The sequence below is a fragment of the Rhinatrema bivittatum genome, chromosome 10, assembly GCF_901001135.1.
Source record: "Rhinatrema bivittatum chromosome 10, aRhiBiv1.1, whole genome shotgun sequence".
Classification (NCBI taxonomy): Eukaryota; Metazoa; Chordata; class Amphibia; order Gymnophiona; family Rhinatrematidae; genus Rhinatrema; species Rhinatrema bivittatum.
Genome location: NC_042624.1, coordinates 56,927,988 through 56,950,154, shown reverse-complemented (window position 1 = coordinate 56,950,154; position 22,167 = coordinate 56,927,988). Strand labels below are relative to the sequence as shown.

Sequence of the window (22,167 nt, the reverse complement as noted above, 5' to 3'; positions counted from 1 at the left end):
TCAATGCTTTAATAATGCATTTTGATGAATCTAGGGGTTAGATTGTAGAGAAATACCTACAGTATTTTAATGTAATCCACTTTGAAGTGCCACAAAAGGCAGAATAAAAATAAAACTATTCTAAGCCTTAAGGGCTTTTAATTTTAGGGGGAAGGCGCAAGCAAAAGTACGCTGGATTTTAGTAGATACGCGCGAAGCCGCGCGTATCCACTAAAATCCTGGATCGGCGCGCGCAAGGCTATGAATTCTGTATAGCCGGCGAGCGCCGAGCCGCGCAGCCTACCCCCATTCCCTCCAAGGCCGCTCCGAAATCGGAGCGGCCTTGGAGGGAATCCTCTAACGCCCTCCCCTCACCTTCCCCTCCCTTCCTCTACCTAACCCACCCGCCCGGCCCTGTCTACACCCCCCCCTTACCTTTCTCCGGGGATTTACGCCTCCCGGAGGGAGAAGTAAATCCCCGCGCGCCAGCGGGCCTGTTGTGCGCCGGGACGCGACCTGGGGGCGGGTACGGAGGGCGCGGCCACGCCCCCGGACCGCCCCGGGCCGTAGCCATGCCCCCGTACCCGCCCCCAAAACGCTGCCGACACGCCCCCTAAACGCCGCGACGACCGGGCCCGCCCCCGACACGCCCCCAACACGCCCCCCTCGGAGAACCCCGGGACTTACGCGAGTCCCGGGGCTCTGCGCGCACCGGTAGGCCTATGTAAAATAGTCTCACCGGCGCGCAGGGCCCTGCTCGCCTAAATCCGCCCGGTTTTGGGCGGATTTAGGCGAGCAGGGCTCTGAAAATCCGCCCCATAGCCCTAGTGAAAATGGAGAGCAGTAGCTGTTGTGGGGATGAATCGGGGTGAGCAAGATGAACATGGCAGCAATAAATGAAAGTTGATTTTACAAACAATGTTAAAGCAGTTCAAACAAACACCTAACATTCCCATAAAAATCATTTTAAAGTCCATTTGCAGTATTTATTATTCTGGTTTTCTTCTGATGGTTGTACTTGGGTGGCTCATGTTAGCACAGTAAAACACCTGGAAAATCATAGGAATTTTTCACCATAGAATTTTCTTATATTTAAATTATATTTCTTAGTTCATTTTAAAATTATTTCACAAAGAATATTAACATTTTCTGCAAAACATGATGATATTGTGTCTTATGTTATTTTTATTCTGCAGATAATGACAAAGCCCTAATTGGATTCTTGGTTTTCCTGATTGTTGTGACATCAGTAGCCTTAATTATTGTTTTGTATAAAATCTACAAACTGAAGAAACGGTCTTCAAGGTAAATTATTTCTTTCCAGTAAAAAGGCTGTGGCGTTTAAAATTTTTGAATATTATGAAACTAAGGGCTAGATTTTTAAAAAATACACGCGCGGGTCCATGTGTGCATGCCACCCTGTGCACGCAAATGGACGCGTGATTTTATAACATGTGCGTGCCAGTGCACGCATGTTATAAAATCGGAGGTGGCGCATGCAAGGGGGAGTCGATTTTGTCAACATTCGCATGGCGACACATTGGGGCCTTCCCCAGTTCCAGTCCACTCCAATTTAGGAGCGGACTGGGAGGGAACTTTCCTACCCCCTATGCTAACCTCCCTTCCACTTCCCCTCTCCTCCCCACCCTCTAAAACCCATTTTTAAATTTTTGTACCTTTTATTTTTCAAGTTATTTCAGAGCCCGACCTGAAGCAACTTGCACGCACCAGGACAGTGAGGTTTGAAAATTGGCCCGGCCAACATCCTGCATGTTTTTTCCAGAAACATAGCACTGATAAGATGTATTATAATGTGTAGTAATGTCTGCACACTGAAATATCAAAAAAGAAAAATAAGATCTAAAAATGTATTTCCCAGTTTACAATTCATCATTCTGTGATATCACTTATTCAAAACTATTAACAGTCTACATTACAGCTTTTGTGTTATAGTCTAGATGAATGCAACTATTATATCATTAACAAGATTTTTTTGCCTGAAGCTTTATTAAAAAGCCTTCCATATCAGTTATTACTGTAAAAATTCATAAAGAAAAATGTCAACCTACTCCTGAAGAAGCAGCAAGTGAAAATTATTCCCAGGCTTTGGAAGGTTCTCACTGATGTTACCCTAATTACTTTTGATATTTGTAAATAAAAATATATTTTTGGGAAATCTAATGGACCAGATATATTGGGGTCCATATTCCAAGGCATTTAGCTGGAAAACTCATTATGCAGCTAAAATGTAGGTAGATAATGTAGAGGCTTTCCAGGATGGAGTTAAATTAGCTGGATAACTTATGCAGCTATCCCTGGTCATGACAAAGAGTAGTCCTAAAGTTAGCTAAAGTTGTTTGGCTATTTTTAAGATAGTCGGCTGTAGGGATGTGAATCGTTGTTGAACGATTAAAATTATTGTCAGATAATTTTAAAATCGTCCTAAATCGTCAGAGTGCACAATACAATACAAATGCCCTCGATTTATCGTCATAAATCGTCCTAAATCGTTAAATACGGCACGGGAATTATTTGGGGGAGGGCGGGAAAACCAGCACACCAAAACAACCCCTAAACCCACCCTGACCCTTTAAAACCAATTCCTTACCTTCCCCACCCTCCCGATCCCCCCCAAAATGTTAAATTACCTGGTGGTCCAATGGGGGGGGGGGGTGTCCCGGCGCGATCTCCCGCTCTCGGGCCATCGGCGCTATTTTGGCTGCCACTAATTAAAATGGCGCCGATGGCCCGATAAAAAAAAAACCCCACCCGACCCTTTAAATCGACCCCCACCCTCCCGACCCCCCCAAAACCTTTTAACATTACCTGGTGGTCCAGGGGGGCCTCGGGGGACGATTTCCCGTTCCCAGGCATCAGCTGTGCTAAAAAAAAATGGCGCCGATGCCCCTTTGCCCTTACCATGTGACAGGGTATCCGTGCCATTGGCCGGCCCCTGTCAATAGCAGGAGCACTGGATGGCCGGCGCCATCTTTAAAGATGGCGCCGGCCATCATTACTCATCAGCCCCTATTATAGAGTATAGTATAATAGGGGCTGATGAGTAAAGATGGTGCCGGCCATCCAGTGCTCCTGCCATGTGACAGGGGCCGGCGAATGGCACGGATACCCTGTCACATGGTAAGGGCAAAGGGGCATCGGCGCCATTTTATTTTAGCGCAGCTGATGCCTGGGAATGGGAAATCGTCCCCCGAGGCCCCCCTGGACCACCAGGTAATGTTAAAAGGTTTTGGGGGGGGGGGGTTGGGAGGGTGGGGGAGGCTAAGGGGGGTCGATTTAAAGGGTCGGGTGGGTTTTTTTTTAGTGGCGCGGGCCTCCCTAAAAAAAAAAATTAGCGATGTGAATTGGAATCGGAAACGATTCCAATTCACATATCTTAACAATCAGATTCCCCCCCCCCCCCCCCCCAGCCAAACCTGATCATTAAGATGATCTGGCACACGATTCACATCTCTAGTCGGCTGTGCCCCTGAATAGCCTTACCAAAGTTAGGGCTGGATTCATCATTCTTCACAGAATGATGAATCCCAGAAGAAGGAGGGGGGGGGGGGGCCTGCGAAAAGCCGCAGCCATTCACACTGTGGTGCAATTTTTCTGGCCGCAGTGCGGCTGGCTGCAGCCTTTCACACACTATTTGCCGCACTACTGCCGGCGATAACGTCCCTCAGTGCCGCGGCCGACTCCTCCCCCTCCCTGCCCCAACTCCTCCCCTCCTTGCTTGACTCCTCCCCTCCAGCTTATTTGCATCCTATCGCATGCGAAAAGGCCCTAACGCACACAATAAAAGTTTAGAAAATAACCCCCTTAGGTGGATAAATTTATCCCGCTCATTTTGTAGACTGGTCAGTGAGTGAATATTGCCTTATTATATAAATAACAAGAAAAGGGGTCCTTTGAATTCTTACAAAAGTATAGTATGGTATAAGAAGATCATAATTTTTAACAATCTATAGATATTAATAAACTCCAATATGGGGGTAACTTGCCACATTGATGCAAAGCCCACGGGTATGTTTTATTTGTGGATTTTGCATCAATTTTCAAAATGAAAGTATACTCAAACTTTCACTTTGAAAAATTATCCCAGAAAACAACCTGCACATATTTCCACCTGCTAAGTTGTGCAGGCTGTTTTTCTAAGAAAATGTATGCATATACTTTAGAAAAAAGCTGTTTTGATCATAGATTGGTTAGCTAGCAGTAAATTTACAAATCCTGAAGAGAGTGCAATAAATATAATGTGACAATACTTGTTAGCTAGTGAATTGCTCAGAACATATTTTCAGTTTGCTTTATTCATTTAGTTCAGTTCGGTTTGACTAGGTGATTTGATTTCTTTGGTTTTGGCCCCCAAAATGTATTCATTTATTTGTATCATTTGGCTATTTGTTTTCCATTAATGGCAATGGGTGAAGAAATGCTTCCTATTTCAGACTCTAAAATTGGAGCTTTCTATACAAGTTTAGTGATAGTTGCAAGTAGGCAACATCAACAAAGGGAAGAACATGCCAAGACACTGAGAGTAGGGCAAATTATCACCAAGAATGGTATGAATAGCCCAAGGCACTGTGAGATGGACAAAGCAGCACCAACAGTGGCAATAACATGCCAAAGCTGAGAAAGAGGAGCAAAGGGCACCAACAGTAGGGGGTGTGCATTCGTTTTGAACGCATATGTAAAACGCAACTTATTTATTTTTTTTAACTTAAAAAAGTGATGAGGCGCAACGATCGCGATTTCCAACTTATTCAACATAGCTATGTTGATCCTAAATAAACACTTAAACCCCCCACCCTCCTGACCCCCCCAAGACTTACCAAAACTCCCTGGTGGTCCAACGGGGGGTCCGGGAGCGGAGGCGCGGTGAATCACGTGACGTCGGCGTCACTCCGACGTGACGCCGACGTCACGTGCTCCTCGCAAAGGAATACAGGAATGGCTTCCTGACTCCCCGCTGGACCACCAGGGAGTTTTGGTAAGTCTTGGGGGGGGGGGGATTAAGGAGGGTGAGGGGTTTAAATTTTTATTTAGGGAACCGGTGCACGTATGGACATAGCCTCAACTTATGGAATTCTACATATGTCCATATTGACCGAAATTGACCCTCACCTTCGACTTATGGACTTATGAACATAAACTTTTTGTCTGCACATCCCTAACCAACAGTAGCATCATTACCTCAAGGCACCAAACAAGGAGCACAGCACCATGAAAGGGATGAAATAGCACAAACAGTGGCAGGAATACCCCATGGCACCAATAGAGGATTAAAGCAGCACAATGACATGAACACCATCTGTGGCATGAATACTTCAACCCCGGGAATGAGGGGTATGGCAGCATACACAATGATATGAATATCCCAAGGCACCATGAAAGAGGCAAAAAATATTAATAGCGGTTTGAAGACATCACGGCATCAAAACAGGGGCAAAGAGAACCACTAATAGTGGCATTAACACCTGAAGGCATCATGAGAGGTGCAGCAGATGTGTAAAGCATTGGACTGACATGGTAAGACTAATAGTCAGTAAGTACTGTTAGGGAGTTTGAATACAGAGACAAAGTTGCCCAGAGACACTGAGGTACAAGAAGAGACTGACATTAAAAGTCCAAACTACAGATGCAGAACAATTCAGCAAGAAGTTACAACAATACCTCAAGTCTTAGAGTAAGGTGTATGGCTGCAAGCTATTAGTGTTAGAGTATCAATAGTGTACATGCACACATGCGCACCCACACATCCACACACCCATACATTCACACATATCCATACCACATACATGCACAAGCACAAATACACACACAGAGCTATCCACACTCAGACATCTACAGCCACACACACACACACACACTGTTATGAATGCGCCCAGCAGGCCCTGGGAGGGGAAGTGCAGGCGCGATCACTTGCTTCTGGGAGAGAGTGAGCCCATGGCCCATGAGGTAACTCATGGAGGAGTCCCAAGACAAACCCCAAGAGAGGTGAGCAAGTACAGGCATGGGAGGAGCAAGAACACTGGAGAAGGGCAAAGCAGGGTCAGCCCTCCTCTGAGCCAACATGCACAGTGAGGTCAGACGGAGGCAGAGGGCTGGAAACTAAGAGGCAAGGAACCAGAGCAGGAGACTCTGGATCCTAGAGCATAAAAGAGTCAGAGTACATAGGGGAAATGAGGACCCCTGGAACTTGGATGAGAAGAGGATTCCTGGACTTGGGTAAGACGAGACGAGACTCTGGGAGACTTGGATGAGATGAGACTCTGGAGACTTGGAAGGTGCTGTCCCTCAGAGTGCCCTACACAGCCCGAAGTGGACTGGTCACAGACCACCCTGTCCCGCTGCATGCCCTACACAATCTGGAAGGCTGGTCGCAGACCACATGGAGAGCGGAACCTGCACAGAATGGAGAAGAGGATCCGGACAGCGCTAGAGAGAGGTCCAGCCGGAAGGGGATTCCAGTCACCTGAAGACGGACTCCGAATGAGACGGATTTACTCCTAAGAAGGTTGGCTGGAGACGAAGACCAGTGGACGGCAAGGCTACTAGCGGATTCTTCAGGATCGAGATAAGGAGTGAAGGAAAATGGTACACAGGAGGATGGTACCTCCGTATGCAAGGACATCTGAATATCTGGACATCTGGATCTCTGAACGAGTGGACATCTGGGCATCTGGACAGATGGACAACAGGGTGAGTGGACATCCGGATATCTGAACAAGTGGACATCTGGACAAGAGGACATCAGGACATCTGGATGAGTGGACATCCAGACATCTGGACGAGAGGACATCTGGACATCTAGACATTTGGAACATCTGGGACATCTAGGAACAGACGAGGAACCCCAAGGCTTTCAGGAAGGGAAGCTGAGGGCTGGAACATACAACGAGGATAATCCGACAAGGGACGAGACCCAGAGCATCGGACGGAGACATAAAAAATGAGAAGACATGGAACATGAAATCATCCAGACAGGAGCAGCTAGATGGACCATGATGGAACAGGTGGAACTCCATGGAAGATGGAGTAACTACATGGAGTGTGGAACTCCATCAAAAGGTCCCGAGGAACTGAAGCAGGGCCTTTATATAGAGAAGGTCCAGGAAGTGCCCTGAGGACGTCATCTGAGGGGCCGAAGGGTGATTCCTGCTTCTGGCCCTTTAAAGGAGGAAGAGAGGCACGTGCTCATGCCTAAAGGGAGCCCTGTAGGAAGGTAGGTGGAGCTAAGGCCTGCAGTGGCATCCTGCCGCATTGTGGAAGTAGGAGCAGGCCAGAAGTGGCTCCTGCCACAAAGAGGAGCCACACTGGGGGTGATGTCCTGCCCCAAAGAGGAAGGAAGATGGCGGCAGCTCCATGCCGCTGAAGAGGAGCTCCAATGGTGGCACTCGAGCCACGGAGGAGGAGGGAATCCCGGCAAGGACTTCCCTTGTAGGAGGAGTCGGCGGCGCAGCTCCAGCCACGCAGGAGGAAGCAGCAGCGGCAAGGCTGCGAAGACGAAGGGAGGCACAGCTTGGCGACAGTCCAGGCCACGATGAAGACAGCAGTGTCGGGCCGGCACAGGAGAGGAGGTGAGACCCTGTCCGTGGGATGGGGTCCGTGGGCAGGATCGTAACACACACACACACATCAATTTTGTTAGAAAGAAAGCACACTGTGGCATCAACCCCTACCCAGATATCCAAAGAGGTCTAAGGCAGGAAGCACAGAGGTCAATATCTCAAGGCATAGATTGAGGGTAAGGCAGCAAGAAGAGTGAGATCAACACCCCAAGGCATATAAAGAGAAGGGGAAAGATAAGCACAGTGGCACAAACGTCCCAAGGAATCATGAGAAGGATAAATTGCACAAACTATAGTGTTGTGAACAGCTCAATGCTCTGTCAATGTGGCAAAGCAGCATCAACAGTGGCATAATTACCCCAAATCACCACGAGTCTTGGTTTTATCCCATGGGATGTCTGGATTTTGTAAAATCTGAGTTTTGCCTGGGAGAAGCAGAATCCCCAGGCAATGTTATAAAAACAGAACTGGATCACTCTGTCGTGAGAAAATAGAGCCAAGCAGCAAACATAACATGTGCCCAGAGATAGCGAGGCCACGGAAAAAAAAAAAAAAGTTCCCTAAAGAAAGCAAATAAAACCACGAAGGGGAACGTTTTCAAACTGTCTGCTTTGGAATTGTCTATGGGCACTTTTTTATCTGCAGACTTGCACTTGGTTCAAAGAGAGAGCACATGCAAGCTTTCTCTTTGCCATTGTAGGAAGAACCCATAGACCATTGCACTTATTTTCTAATGTAGGAACCTTTTCCCTGGAAAATAACACAGATTGAGCTGGAAATGCAATCTTGGCACGTTATTTTTTTCACTGAACATGTCATATGAATGCCTCTTCTAAACGGGGATAAAAGTGTGCATGTTGTGGAAACCCACCTATAGTTTTAGCCATATTGAGGTAGGGTAATTTTTAGGCATGTACTTAAACCACTATTTCCCCATGTAAATGCCTTTGAAAATTGTTTTCCCCAAGCTATGGCATTTTCTATGAATGGATAGACAACTATTTATTGTTTTTACAGTGACCTGGGAGAAAACACGCAACTTATTGAGTGGGGTAAGTACATTTTGCTTATTTAAATGAATAAATGAGATAGTGTGCTCAGTAACCATATTATTGTAATCAGTTTATTGAAGACTCTTGACAGTGGTCTCCAGGAGATTGCAACTATTAGAAAAATGCAACTACTAGAAGAAAGCAACATTTTTCACTGGGAAAGTGTCAATGGTAAAACCTAGGTTTTGTACATGTAAACAAGAAAAACTGCTAACCAGAATAGGACTATTTACACAAACATTTTTGCTGCAGACTTAAATGGAAAAATGTGTGCAAAATTATGAAAAAAATTAAAATTTGGCTTTTCCATAAAACCCTTTTGCAAATTATTTTGAAAGCAGAAAAACATTGAACAAATTATGATTTTCACTGTTTCTCATGTATCTGCATGAAAACTATACACTTAAAGTCGATGGTTATTAATTTAATTAAAAAAATAACACATTTCATCAAATTTTCCTTTTCTGCACATCCTTAACGTTCATTATGAATTTATTAACTTGTAAAGAGAGAGATTCTATAAACCATTTGATAGCACCAAATGCAATTAATCTTGATTATCCCAAGCTAACATCCTTGCTTTCATGTACAAACAACACACCTCTCGTGTATTTTTATACATGCTTCATTCAACCCAGGAAAGTATCAAATAGATGTCTATGGTCAATATGACTGAATTTTCTTAATGAGTTGTCTCTTCTTATATAGGGGCAGATTTTCAAAGCCCTACACACGCCGGACCTATTTTATAAAGGCCCGGCAATGCGCGTAAAGCCCCGGGACACGTTTAAGTCCTGGGGCTTTGAAAAAGGGGAGGGGGCGGGGTGGGGTGGGGCCAGAGTCCTCCGGAACAGCAGCCATTTGCTGTTATGTTGGAGGATCACGTGCTGGCAGGCGCAAAAAGTAAAACAAAGGTTGGAGGAGGGTCTATGATAGGGCTAGGGGGCGGGAGGGTTAGGGGAAGGGGAAGGGAGGTTAGGTTAGGGGGTTAGGAAGTTCCCTCCGAGGCCGCTCCGAATTCAGGCGGCCTCGGAGGGAATGGGGAAAGGCCACGGGCATCGGCGCACGCAAGATGCACATGCACCTGAGCGCGCATGTTTTAAAATTGGGCGTCCATGTGTGCACGCCGGGTAGTGCGCGCACATGGACGCCTGTGCGTAGGTATTAAAATCTACCCCATAATTTACTGATTAGTTAAATGAAAGATTTTCTACCTGATAAGGGGCTAATTTGATGCCATCAGTTACAGAGTCAGATTTTAACTGTAACTATAGATGGCTGAATCCCATTGTTGATAGCATGGGATGCATCTTGAGTTATTTTTTCAGATCACAATGAGAAAAACAGCTTACAGCCCCATCCTCCAAACTGTAGATCACCATCATAGTGCAGATCGGTCCATCTCTAATGCAAAGATGCCATTCGTTGTAATGTGCAAAAGCATTATCAAGTGGCAACCATCTTTCTGATGGCATTTCTGTCAGCAGTTTTGGTTATGAAGTGAGCTGCTTACGTATATACTGCAGGTAGGGGAACTGTGCATGTGAAATAGTGGGGATTAGGGGGAGTAATCTAAGGTGAATTCAAAAGGTGAGCGCATGAAGGAGCATGAACTGCATATTCACTGTTCTATTGATTGGAAGAAAAGTTGCTTTTCAGGTATTGGGACAAAAATCTAGAAATAAATAAATAAGCACAGTTAACCATTATTTTGCATTTAACCTAAAGCAAATTTCTCTTAAGATGATGAAAAACAGCTATTGAATGTGGACCCAATTCCAGCAGAGCAACTTTTAGATGTTTACAGGAAAAAGATTGCTGATGAAGGAAGACTTTTCCTGGCCGAATTTCAGGTATGACCCTACCTTACAATATCATAAGTATCACTAATAAAGTATTACTCCTAGAGGAATTCTGTGCACCTGCACGATGCAGAGTTAGCACAGAATTCCCCCCAGGTGCAGAATTTACCTTTCACTGCACAGAACCTGATGTTCTGCAAGCCGGCAAGAAAAGGAAGACCAGATTTGGGTGCTTATGGAAGGAGGAGGAGCCAGAGCTGTCGTCTTCCTCCTGCATCACGGGCCTCTCACAGTGTGAGAAGCACGGTGCCTGGACTCTCAGGCTGTTCTTGCGAGAGAGTCAGTGCATCTCACTTTGAGAGCTGTCTGGTGGTGCTGGGAAGACAGCAGTGCCAGGGTCATTGGGAGAGACAGTGAGAGAGACTCAGGATGAACTGGAGGAGGAGAGAAGGGACCTGTTGGTGGAAGAGTCAAGCTGTGGGAGGGATGTGAGAAGAGGATGAGCTGGGGGAGAGAGTGTTGAAGGAGACAGCTGGGGGAGAAAAAGAGAGTGGAAGGAATGAACTGGAGAACAAAGTGTTAGGAGTAGGGGGAGAAAGTATTGGAAGGGACAAGCTGGGGAAGAGAGTGTTGGAGGGGATGAGGGAGAGGAGGAGGAGAGGTTTGGGGGTATGAGCTGGGGGAGAGGGATGAAGAGAGTGTTTAGAGGGATTGTGACTACAGCCTTATGGTTCAGAGATTTTCATTTGGCCATTGGTGGAGCCCAAGAGGAGCTGAAGGTTGTATGACTTTTTAACTACTGATATTTGTGCCGACCACCACAGACATCACTATATAGCCACAAGTATTAACAGCTGTGAGAAGTTAGCACTGCCTGCTAGGGATGTGAATCGTTTTTTGACGATTTAAAATATCGTCCGATATATTTTAAATCGTCAAAAATCGTTAGAAGCGCGATACAATAGGAATTCCCCCGATTTATCGTCAAAAATCATAAATCGGGGGAAGGGGGAGGGGAAGGGGGAGGGCGGAAAAACCGGCACACTAAAACAACCCTAAAACCCACCCCGACCCTTTAAAATAAATCCCCCACCCTCCCGAACCCCCCCAAAATGCCTTAAATTACCTGGGGTCCAGAGCGGGGGTCCCGGTGTGATCTTTTACTCTCGGGCCTGCGGTGCGTTGTAGAAATGGCGCCGGCGCTACCTTTGCCCTGTCATATGACAGGACAAAGGTAGCGCTGGCAAAGGTAAAAAAAAATATATCATTTTTGAATTTTTAGTGATTGGCATATGTTATCTTTCGGAATGTACAAGAGTAGCACTTTCTCTATGCCGACCTCGCAATGTACAAGATCAGCATGGAGGAACTGTAAGCCCTGCAAATTTTTAATACCATGGGGCCTGCACAGAGGAGGCAGCAGAATGGGTTTCAGTGCCAGTAGCAGTGATTGGCACCTCTCCAATAGCCATGTGGCAATAGAGGAATGAGAGAGGCTCCGAGGTTGCTAGGAAAAGAAAAGCTGCTGGTAGATTCCAACCAAAGAAAAGCTGGAGACGCCTGCATGTTTGTCTGAGAGAAAGCGTATGTGTATATGAGCTCGTATGTGTGTGTGTGTATATAAGAAAGAGAGGAGAAAGTTTGTGCATTCCTCTTCCACTAATCCATGACAATCTTGGGATGATTGGAAATCAAAGTTCCAAGGTATGGAGAGCGTGAATTTTTAAAATCCTTTTTAGTTTTATTTTTCAGGTGTTATTTGCTTTGTCTGCTGTTTTGAAATATTTATTGGTGCTTGGGACATTTTAAAAAAACTTGTATATGAGTTTTTAATTATTTGATCTTTTATTCATCAGCTTTTTTGAAATATTAGTATGTTTTTAGTATTATGATTATATATTTATTTTATTTCTTGATTTTATTCTTTTATGTTTGAGGAATGGTGATGATTCTGTTTTTTCATTTTTGCACTGCATAGAGAGTCTGACTTCTTGTGGTTTCCAGTTCAGTTTTTGTCTGCACATTTGTATTTCTACTTTATGGTTGCTCTATTCTCTGTTTGGTGAGGGTCTGTTTATGTTCTGCATGTGTGACTGAGGTGAGGCATTCTCTTAATAGGAAGAGTATTAGTGTTTTAAGGCTTCTGGAGGGGCAAGTATACACCCAACACACATCACAATAGGCCTAATACCATATGGGTTCCAAGTGACTTATTTGCAGGGATTTCTGGTTGGCATCACAGCAGTGCATGTAAATATAATGTAAGTGATATTTTTACCGCAGAATACTGTACTTTGATATTTTTCATGTTAAATATAAATGCATAACTTTTAACTCTGTGTGTGGAATGGCGTGGGGGGCATTGTGCAAGGCTATAAGGGTTGCCTAGGGCACTTAATACCCTTGTACCAGCCATGGGGGGATGGGGTTAGTTTTTAAAGTTTGTATCACTGAATGGAGCTGGGTGTTGTTTTTTTTTTGTGGTCCCAGGGCAGAGAATGAATGAGCAGGGGTGGGGGGAGGGGGAGGAGCAGCTCAGTAATTGTTCGCACAGGGCAGCAAAAAAGCTAGCACCGGCCCTATATGTGGGATGGAAGTCTGTGCAGGCGAAAGACATGCTGTATGATGAGATGGACTATTTAAGGAGCAGAAGGCAAGCCCGGGAGAGGAATAAAATGTGCCATCTTGGAAAATCTATCCACCACAATCCATATTGGGGTGTAGCTGTGAGAGAGATGGAGGTCCGTGATAAAATCAGTGGACAAGTGGGTTCAGGGTTCCTCAGAGGCTGGCAATGGCTGAAACAGCAATCAAGGTTGGTCATGCACAATCTTGTGCTGCACGCAGATAGGGCAGGATTCTACAAAATTATTTACATCAGTCTTTATCTGAGGCCACCAATAGTGGCATAGTTTGAGTTCAGTTGACTCCTGGGTGTCTTGCCAGCTATAAGTCATGAACTGATTTCAACATCTTTTCATGCAGATGTTTTGGTACTACAGGTACTACAGGCTTCCTGGGGGTGCCAGTATGGCAGCAGCACCGATGATCCTTGCCAGATCTATAATATGTCGAGGGATCTCAGGGATATCGTCCATCTGGAAAGGGCAAGAGAGGGCATCTGCTCTCTGATTTTTAGCTGCTGATCAATAGCATGACTCGAAGTCAAACCAATTGAAGAAGAGAGACTATCTGGCCTGTCTTGGGTTTAGCTGTTGTGCATTTTGGAGGTAGTCCAGCTTTTGTGGTCAGTATAGATCATGATCCAGTGTTTGGTGCCTTCTAGAAGATTTTTCAGCACTAATTTTACCAGAAGGAGATCCCGATCCCTGATCATATAATTCTTTTCTGCTGGAGAGAACTTCCTAGAAAAACAGGAGAAGGGCAGGAGGAACTCTTGATAATTGTGTTGGCTGAGGATAGTCCCTATCCTGAGGGTAGAAGTATCTACCTCTAGAATGAAGGGTTGATCAGGATCTGGATGCCATAGGAAGAGTCCTTGAGAGAATGCCCACTTGAGGGCCTGGAAGGCAGTAATGGCTTCTGTGAACCAACACTGGGTATCTGCTCCCTTCTTGATTAAGGCAGCAAGTGTTAACCTGATATAATTGTCGGAAGTTATTGGCGAATCCTAAGAAATGCTGTAGTGCCCGGAGGCCTTCTGGCTGAGGCCAGTCTATGATTAGCTTTTTGCTTTTCATGATTCATGTGGAAGCCGGTCTGAGAGATGATATAGCCCAGGAAGGAAAGTTGTTATTGCTCAAAGAGGCAATTTGGCGTAATGATGGTGTTCTCATAGCCTCTGCATTACCTCTTTGACATCTCTTCAGGGTTGGCTCAGAAATTCAGAATAGATAAACCACATAGGAATAAAGAAGGTCTTTGAATATTTCATTCACCATATTCTGGAACACTGTGGGTGCATTGCACAAGCCGAAGGGCATAACTAAATATTTGTAGTGCCATCTCTGGTATTGAATGTGGTTTTCCATTCGTCTCCTTTGCAAATGCGTTTAAGTTTGTATGCTCCTTGCAGGTCCAACTTGGTGAAAATGTTTGCCCTTTGCAGGGGGTCAAAAAACTCAGATGAAAAATAATGGATAACTGTTCTTCTTTGTGATGGCATTTCCAGGGCCTGAGGGAATCGTCTCTCTAGCCCACAAAGAAGAAGTCTGCTCCTGTCGAGGAAGAAGAAGGTTGGATAAAGCTCCTTTCTAGGTTCTTTTTGATGTACTGACTCATGGCTTTCATCTCTGTAGGTGATAAGTGATATGCCCTTTCTTGTGGGGGCATCTTTTTCAGGAGAAGGTCTTTGGCACAGTCATAGGAATGATGCAGAGGCAGTATTTCAGCTTGCTGCTTTGAAAACACATCCACATAAGCAGCGTACTGTGGTGGCAGTCCATGTTTAGTTGTGGTCACCGTCAAGAAAGATAGTGTCTGGATTGTGGAGAGACAAGTAGCGGAACAAGCTGGACCCCAACGTGCCAGCTCCAAGGAATTCCAATCAATTTCTGGCTGGTGCTGTTGAAGCTAAGGCAGACCCAGAATAAGAGAATTTATGACCCTGGGTATCACATGGAATGAGATGGTCTCCTTGTGGAGGAGACTGTTCTGAAGTGGAAGTGGCACAGTTATCTCTTTGAGGTGACCTGGGAGGGGATCCTTATACACTGAGGAAATCTTGACTGTTTGTTCCCGAAGAGTTTTCAGAATCCTGTGCTGATGAACAGCCTCATCACTGAAGTTTCCGTCTGCTCCCAAGTCAAGGAAGGCTTCAGTAAAGAACTGGCAGTGCTCTGTAGAGATATAGATGTGAAACAGGACTTGCAGAAAGGAGTGTGTGGCCTAGGATTGCTTCCCTGATCAACTCTAGGCACGAGAGTCACGACTTTTCGGGCGATTGGGATGAAACATGTCCTCAACCAGTGCAGTATAGGCAGAGGCATAGCTGTCTTCTATGAAGTTTCTTCTCTGGGCACAGCTTAGTATGGCCCAGCTACATGGGCTGCTCCGAGAAACCTCAACTCTGGAGTGGACAGCAGTACTAGAGGATTCTGGAATCAGGGAGCCAAAGGGACACACCACTGAGCAGCCTTTGTCTCCTGGACCCGTTCTTGGAACCATCAGCCAATCTGGTTAGCTAGCATGATTAATGTGACCAAGGAAGTGGGAACATCTTGACCACCAGCTCGTCCTTTATTCTTCTGGAGAGAGCCTGCCAGAAAACGGTTGTGAGACTGTCCTCTCCCCATTGTGGTTCAAACGTGAGGGTGAGGAAATGAATTACATACTCCCCGATGGTCCGTGAGCCCTGCCAAACACAGAAATGTTCTGCCGCCATGGAGGAAGCATGGCCCAGTTCCTCAAAAATGAGCTGGAACTGACGAAGGAAGTCTGGAAGGCTCTGATTATCTCACTCCCACCTTGGGGACACCCATCTAGGGCTGTACCATCCAGCAAAGAAAGGATATGCGACCTTGGTCCAGTCAGTGGGGAACAAAGCCTGAAGTTCAAATGCATGTGGCACTGGTTTAAAAAGCCGCAGCATACCTTGGGATCCCCATGATAGCGTGGTGGTGGCAGGAGTTGGAGCACTGGTCCTGGAGGAGAAGCAGGCCTTGGCGAAGGTGGAACCACCAGAGGAGGAGCCTGTACTGGTGTTGCTACATCCATGTAGGTGGAAAGTCTCTCAAGAAGCCCAGTAACTTGATTGAGAATCCCTTGCTGCTGTTGGACCCCTTGAGGAGGCCCGGGATGTCCTGGAGTGAGGTCAGGTCCACCGGGTGCATGGCCTAAGCAAACTGTAACAAGTGTGGACCCTTGCTGCTGTGGTGAAGTTGACACAGCCTATGGGGAGAGCCCCGTAGGGCCTCACTGACAGCTGACTGAGGTTCTTTGTTGGGAGACTGGTTTAGGGCTTCAACTTTAACAGTCCCTTTCCCTGCAGGTTGAGCTCTTGAGTTCCAGAGGCCGGCAGGGCTTAGGTGAGAGTCTGTTAGAGAACGGCATAAATGGTGGTCCAGGGCCAGGTAAGGGTCAGAGGCAAGCAGCAAACTAGGTAGGTCAGTGTCCAGGCAAGGGGTCAGTGGCAGGTGGCAAACAAGAGTACTCATGGTCCAGGTAAGGGGTCAAAACTACAGGTCAGTCCGAAGAGAAGAGAAAGATGAGACAGAAGGGACTGATATGGAAGGGCAGAGCTGGATGAGACGAGGCAGGGCACACTGGAGAGATGAGGCAAGATGATAAGGAATTAGCAATGTATGCTACACTAAGGTAGGACGTTGCTGAAGCAAGAGACTGTTCCTCCAGCAGGGCCATATAAGGGGAGGGCCTAGTGATGTCATTATAGGGCGCTACAGCAATCTTCCTGCTACGGGCTCTTTAAGAAAGCATATGTCAGGTGCGTACTTAAGGGTATTTTGAAGATGCGGTGGCATGGTGGCATCCCGGGCCGTGGGAGAGAACGGTGCCATCTGCTTGTGTTGGCGGTGTTCTGCCTCAACAGAAGGACCCTGGCAGTGTCAGCCTGCGATGGGGGTGAGTGTGGCAGCTTGTGGGGCCATAACACCTCTCTGATAGCATTAATTTTAAAACAATCACATTTGGGGTAATAACATCACATTAGCACATCTACGTAGGCTAACGTGTACATTAGTATGTAGGGTAATTTTAAAAGGGATTCTCTAGGTGTCATATGTATGCTGCACAAAGTGAGTTCTGATTATCTGGTTATCCTCCGTGGCTTATGCTGTAGCTCTGAAGAAGAGTATGCATAAATGCACAAGTTCCCAGTATGGTTCTCCTGCACATTTTAGAGCCACTGCTGGTTTCTCTTGTTGCTGTGCGTTGGGGTTTTTTTTTTCCACTACTTAGGTAACATTCCTTGAGCTGCTTGGGCCTTTTAAATGATGGCAGCTCCTGGCTGTGGGGCTGCCATCACCTAAGCCATGGAATTTTTGCCAGTGGTATTTTATTTCCAGAAAAAATGCTGTGGGACTTACTGGGCTGTTTAGTCCATCCAGTGGCAGTTTTCCATCTCAAAAAATACCATGGCTTAGTAAATAGATCCGTAAGATTGAAACTCTTCTAGGGATAGAGAAATACCTAATGTATTGAATGTCAGTCAGCTTGGGCTGCAAATGAAAAGGCATGAGTTAAATAATAAATACTATTTTCAGTTAGACTTTATTCAACATGGAATTGGGTAAATTTTCAATGCTTGGGCACATTTTAGCAGATAAAAATAGTTAACCTGTCTAAATCAGCCATATCCAGCTAAGTGGATTTTTTGCAGGCAGAAAGTACATGTGCACTTTCATAACACCAAGTACTTTTGACTGTATGGGAAAGCAACATTTGAGGCGATGTTTTGGAGGTATAGTTGGAAATTATATACATATATATGGTTTGTCAAATAAAATGATCTTTGAATATTTCAGAGTATCCCAAGGGTGTTTAGGAAACTCAACATCAAGGAAGCTCGCAAATCTCAGAACCAGAATAAAAACCGCTATGTTGACATTCTCCCTTGTAAGTACTACGTCTGTCTCCATTTGTGCTTAGACACCAGTTCACCCACATTTAGGCCCTGATATCAATGATTGTTTTGCAATCTATTTGCATTTTCACAGATGATTATAACCGTGTTACACTGTCCGACATAAGTGGAGAGCCTGGGTCAGATTATATCAATGCGAGCTATATTGACGTAAGTGGTTATTTGGTCAGTAACATTTTCACATACAGATAAACGCATGTCTAATAAGGGTGGGGGTGGGGCAATTTCCAAAGCCGTTCACCTGGCTCTGGCCGGCTGAAAGTAAATGCTGTCTTCTGCAGCACGCGTACTTTTAGCTGGACTGGGAAGAGGCGTTCACAGAGGCATGCTTCGGTTGGGGGAGGAAAGCAGCCCATTTGCAAGACATTTTCTCTGGTACATGCACTATTTTACTTATTTCAGCTGCCTGCAAAAGAAAAAAAAAGGTAGGAGGAAAAATAGCACACGGACCTTGGAAAATAGCACATACACCTACTATTTTCCTCCTAAGCATGCCAAAACCAAAGTCTCTTTTTATAATGCAGGGAAAAGTGTGCATGTTGTGAAACCCATAAGTCCTTGAAGAAGGCAATTTTCAGCCAATCCAATTTACCTGGCTCAGTCTCTCTGCACATTGCCCTGATACTCCTCATGTATTTAAAGGAAATGGGAGGGATTTATATGAAGATGAGCAGATTTTTTTTTTAAGAGACTGATGTTTACTGTGGACTTGGTCATTATCACCAGATTACTAGCTTACTTCATTCTGATAACTCTAGCAGGGTTTTATAAATCTACAGATGTACATTTAGATACACATATTAATATTTTTTGTTATGGCATTGTGCCTGCATCTGGAATATGCATATGCTGCCACAGAGATTGGCGCAGAACTGGCCAATTTCTCTGCTCCTACTTCCTTCAAAGATGTGTTGCTTGCATTGTCTAGTGCCATAGCCCACAGCAGTTCTCAACACCATCCTGAATGCACATCTAACCTGCCTGGATTTCAGGATATTCACAAATGTATGCAAATGAGCCTCATACATAATCATTATGGATATTCTGAAAACCAGACCAATTAGGTGTGCCTCTAAGACTGAGTTGAGGACCTCTGGCCTATAGTAATAGTATTACAGCACTTCACTCACTTGACCTCATCTCTTAACATTTCATGCAGTCAAAAACTGTAACTAATTAATTAATGCATGTTACCTGTATCCTTATCATACCACAAAGCTCAATTGTTCAGTATTTAGTTATGAATAATGTACATTTTTTTTGAACAGGGATTCAAAGAACTAAGAAAATACATTGCTGCACAAGGTAGGAATCACTATCTTGCTCTTCTTGCGTCAGCCTTTATTTTTTGTAGCTATTGAAGATCTCTTGTTGAATAGAAATAAAGAAAAAATTAAAATATTCTTACCTCTCAATTCTTTTCCCCTAAAAAGGCCCCAAGGATGAGACTGTGGATGATTTCTGGAAAATGATCTGGGAACAGAAGGCAACAATAATTGTCATGGTGACGCGCTGTGAGGAGGGAAACAGAGTGAGGGGCAGTTAAACTTATTTGTTACACACACTATACAAGTAATTTTAATGCATCAGGGGACGCATGCGTGATGATACATGGCTGCACTATCAGGGATATTTTTCCTGTACACACACTAAATGCTATTTTATCTTTTGTTAAATGGCATTTTAATATGCATATTCAATTTTTACCTACTCACAAGCTAATTATTTTAGTGTGAACTTGATTGCACAGGCCCCATAGGGTGAATATTAGCATGCTCACACTAACTTCATTCTGGACCACTTTAACATACATAAGACATTACGTCATAGCATGTTTAACATACCATGCACAGGAGGATCTTACTATACATATTAGTTTATTGCATAAGCCCCTAACTGTGAAAACTAGTGGTTTGCCATTTCTCTTTCAGGGTGAAAATATTCTGTAGCAATTTGTAAAGGTTCAGCAAACATACAAGTGAATTTTGCCTTTTCCACCTGTTCATCTAAAATGTTCTCATTAACTGGTTGATTTTAAAACTCCTATACACGCCAAAGCTAGGAGATAAAAGGTGACTTGACTCGGTGCGGCACTTGCCACACAGATTTTAAAACCCTGAGCGGGTACATGCATATCTCCCACTATGCGCACAAATTTTAAAAATAAAAAAAAATGGGCGGGGCATGAGCAGGTCATGAGCAGGCCGAGCCTTTAAAAATAAGTCAGCCTGTAAGTATTTATGTACACAAGCGCACACCTGGGTCACCTGCCGCATAACTTTACTTCTGCTATGGATGGCATGTAAGTCATGTAACAAAAAAATATAGGTTAGTCTATGGGGTTTTAAGGGTCAAGACTAATAGGGTAAAAGAGAGGCAAGTTAGCTAGGGGGATTAGGAAGTCCTCTTCTTTACTGGGGCGAACTGGTAGTGAACTTGGAAAAGGCTATTGTGTCGGCATGCGTAACTACTAAAATTCCCCACACTTATGTGCTTAAGGCAGCATTTACATGCTCGTGCATGCGTCAGTATAAAATCACGCACACATGTATGCGTGTATAGCTGATTTTATAACACATGCACGTATACACGCATATATGCGCTTATGTTATAAAATCGCTGCGTCCATGTGTGTGTGCCGGCAAACTTGCGCACATGTGCATGTGCGGGTCTTAAGATTCACCTCTATATTCTATGTCAATAGAAATGCAAAGGTTTTGCCTGTTTTTCATTTTAGTCCATTATAGCAGGACATTGAAGAATATATGAGGTTTGACAATTAAGTTTGCAAACTTGCCACCATGCGCTTACGTTGACAGCACTGTACAAACAGCTCGGTAAGGTTTCATAACCTTGATATATCAGTGTCTCACAGCTGTGTTCATGTTGATGTGTGGTGCTGTCTCATTGAGTGGTGTTCATTATTGTTGCTACATGTTTTTATGTACTGTCATGAAAATGTCGGAGCTTAAATTAGAGCAACGAACAAACATCAAATTTCTTGTTAAAATTGGAAAGAATAGAAGTGAAATCAGGGACATGTTAGTCCAAGTTTATGGGGATAATGCCATGAAGAAAACAGCAATGTACAAATGGATTAAACGTCTTTCTGAGGGGAGAGAAAGCGTCACTGATGAAGAGCGATTAGGGCAGCCAATAACGAGCAGAACTGATGAAAACATTACAAAAGTTCATCAAAATTGTTCGTCAAAATTGTCGGCTGACTGTGAGAAGCATAGCAGACCAAGTAAACATCGATAAACAGGAAAATCTTAACCGAAAATCTGGGCATGAGAAAGGTGTGTGCAAAAATGGTTCCAAAGTTGCTCACCGATGAACAAAAAAACAAAGGAGTCGAAATTTGACAAGACCTTTTGGAGAAGTAAGACAATGTTTTGGGCCGTGTTATCACTGGTATTGAAACATGGATGTACCAGAACAAAGTGTCAAAGTGCACAAAGGAAGTCAGCCAATTCTCCGTGACCAAAAACCTTCCGTCAGTCCAAATCAAGAGCCAAAGTGATGTTGCTAACCTTTTGTGATATCGGAGGGATTATTCATTATGAATTTGTACCAACTGGACAAACAGCTAACCAAGTTTACTATTTGGAAGTGCTGAAAAGGCTGTGTGAAAAAGTTAGACGAAAAAGACCTGAACTTTTCGCCAACAACTCATGGCTCTTGCATCACGACAATGCACCAGCTCACACAGCACTGTCTGTGAGGGAGACTTTAGCTAGTAAACAAATAACTGTATTGGAATACCCTCCCTACTCACCTGATCTGGCCCCCAATAACTTTTTTCTTTATCTGAAGATAAAGGAAATATTGAAAGGAAGACATTTTGATGACATTCAAGACATCAAGGGTAATACGACAACAGCTCTGATGGCAATTCCAGAAAAAGAGTTCCAAAATTTCTTTGAAGGGTGGACTAGGCGTTGGCATTGGTGCATAGCTTCCCAAGGGAAGTACTTAGAAGGTGACCATAATGATATTCAGCAATGAGGTATGTAGCACTTTTTCTAGGATGAGTTCATGAACTTAATTGTCAGACCTCATATGAACTAGCTTCCATATTTCAGATTTTGGTTTAGCATGAAATAGTTTTATTCAAGCAAATATTGTGTTTGTGATCTATGACAGTGATCTGTCCAGTGACACTAAGATATGCAGCCAACTCATTATTCCTTTTTTGT

At 44.5% G+C, this 22,167-nt stretch overlaps 1 protein-coding gene across 3 annotated transcripts in view; it reads left to right on the top strand.

Annotated features, from left to right (window-relative positions):
• PTPRC (protein tyrosine phosphatase receptor type C) overlaps window positions 1-22,167 on the top strand; it is a 246,146-nt gene that overhangs the window by 178,685 nt on the left and 45,294 nt on the right. For all 3 annotated transcript variants that reach the window (XM_029618223.1, XM_029618222.1, XM_029618221.1), the window contains 7 exons: window positions 1,176-1,284; window positions 8,571-8,605; window positions 10,349-10,458; window positions 17,850-17,940; window positions 18,042-18,118; window positions 19,237-19,273; window positions 19,402-19,499. In XM_029618223.1, the coding sequence (XP_029474083.1) occupies window positions 1,176-1,284; window positions 8,571-8,605; window positions 10,349-10,458; window positions 17,850-17,940; window positions 18,042-18,118; window positions 19,237-19,273; window positions 19,402-19,499 (557 nt within the window). The remainder of the gene's footprint in view (window positions 1-1,175; window positions 1,285-8,570; window positions 8,606-10,348; window positions 10,459-17,849; window positions 17,941-18,041; window positions 18,119-19,236; window positions 19,274-19,401; window positions 19,500-22,167) is intronic.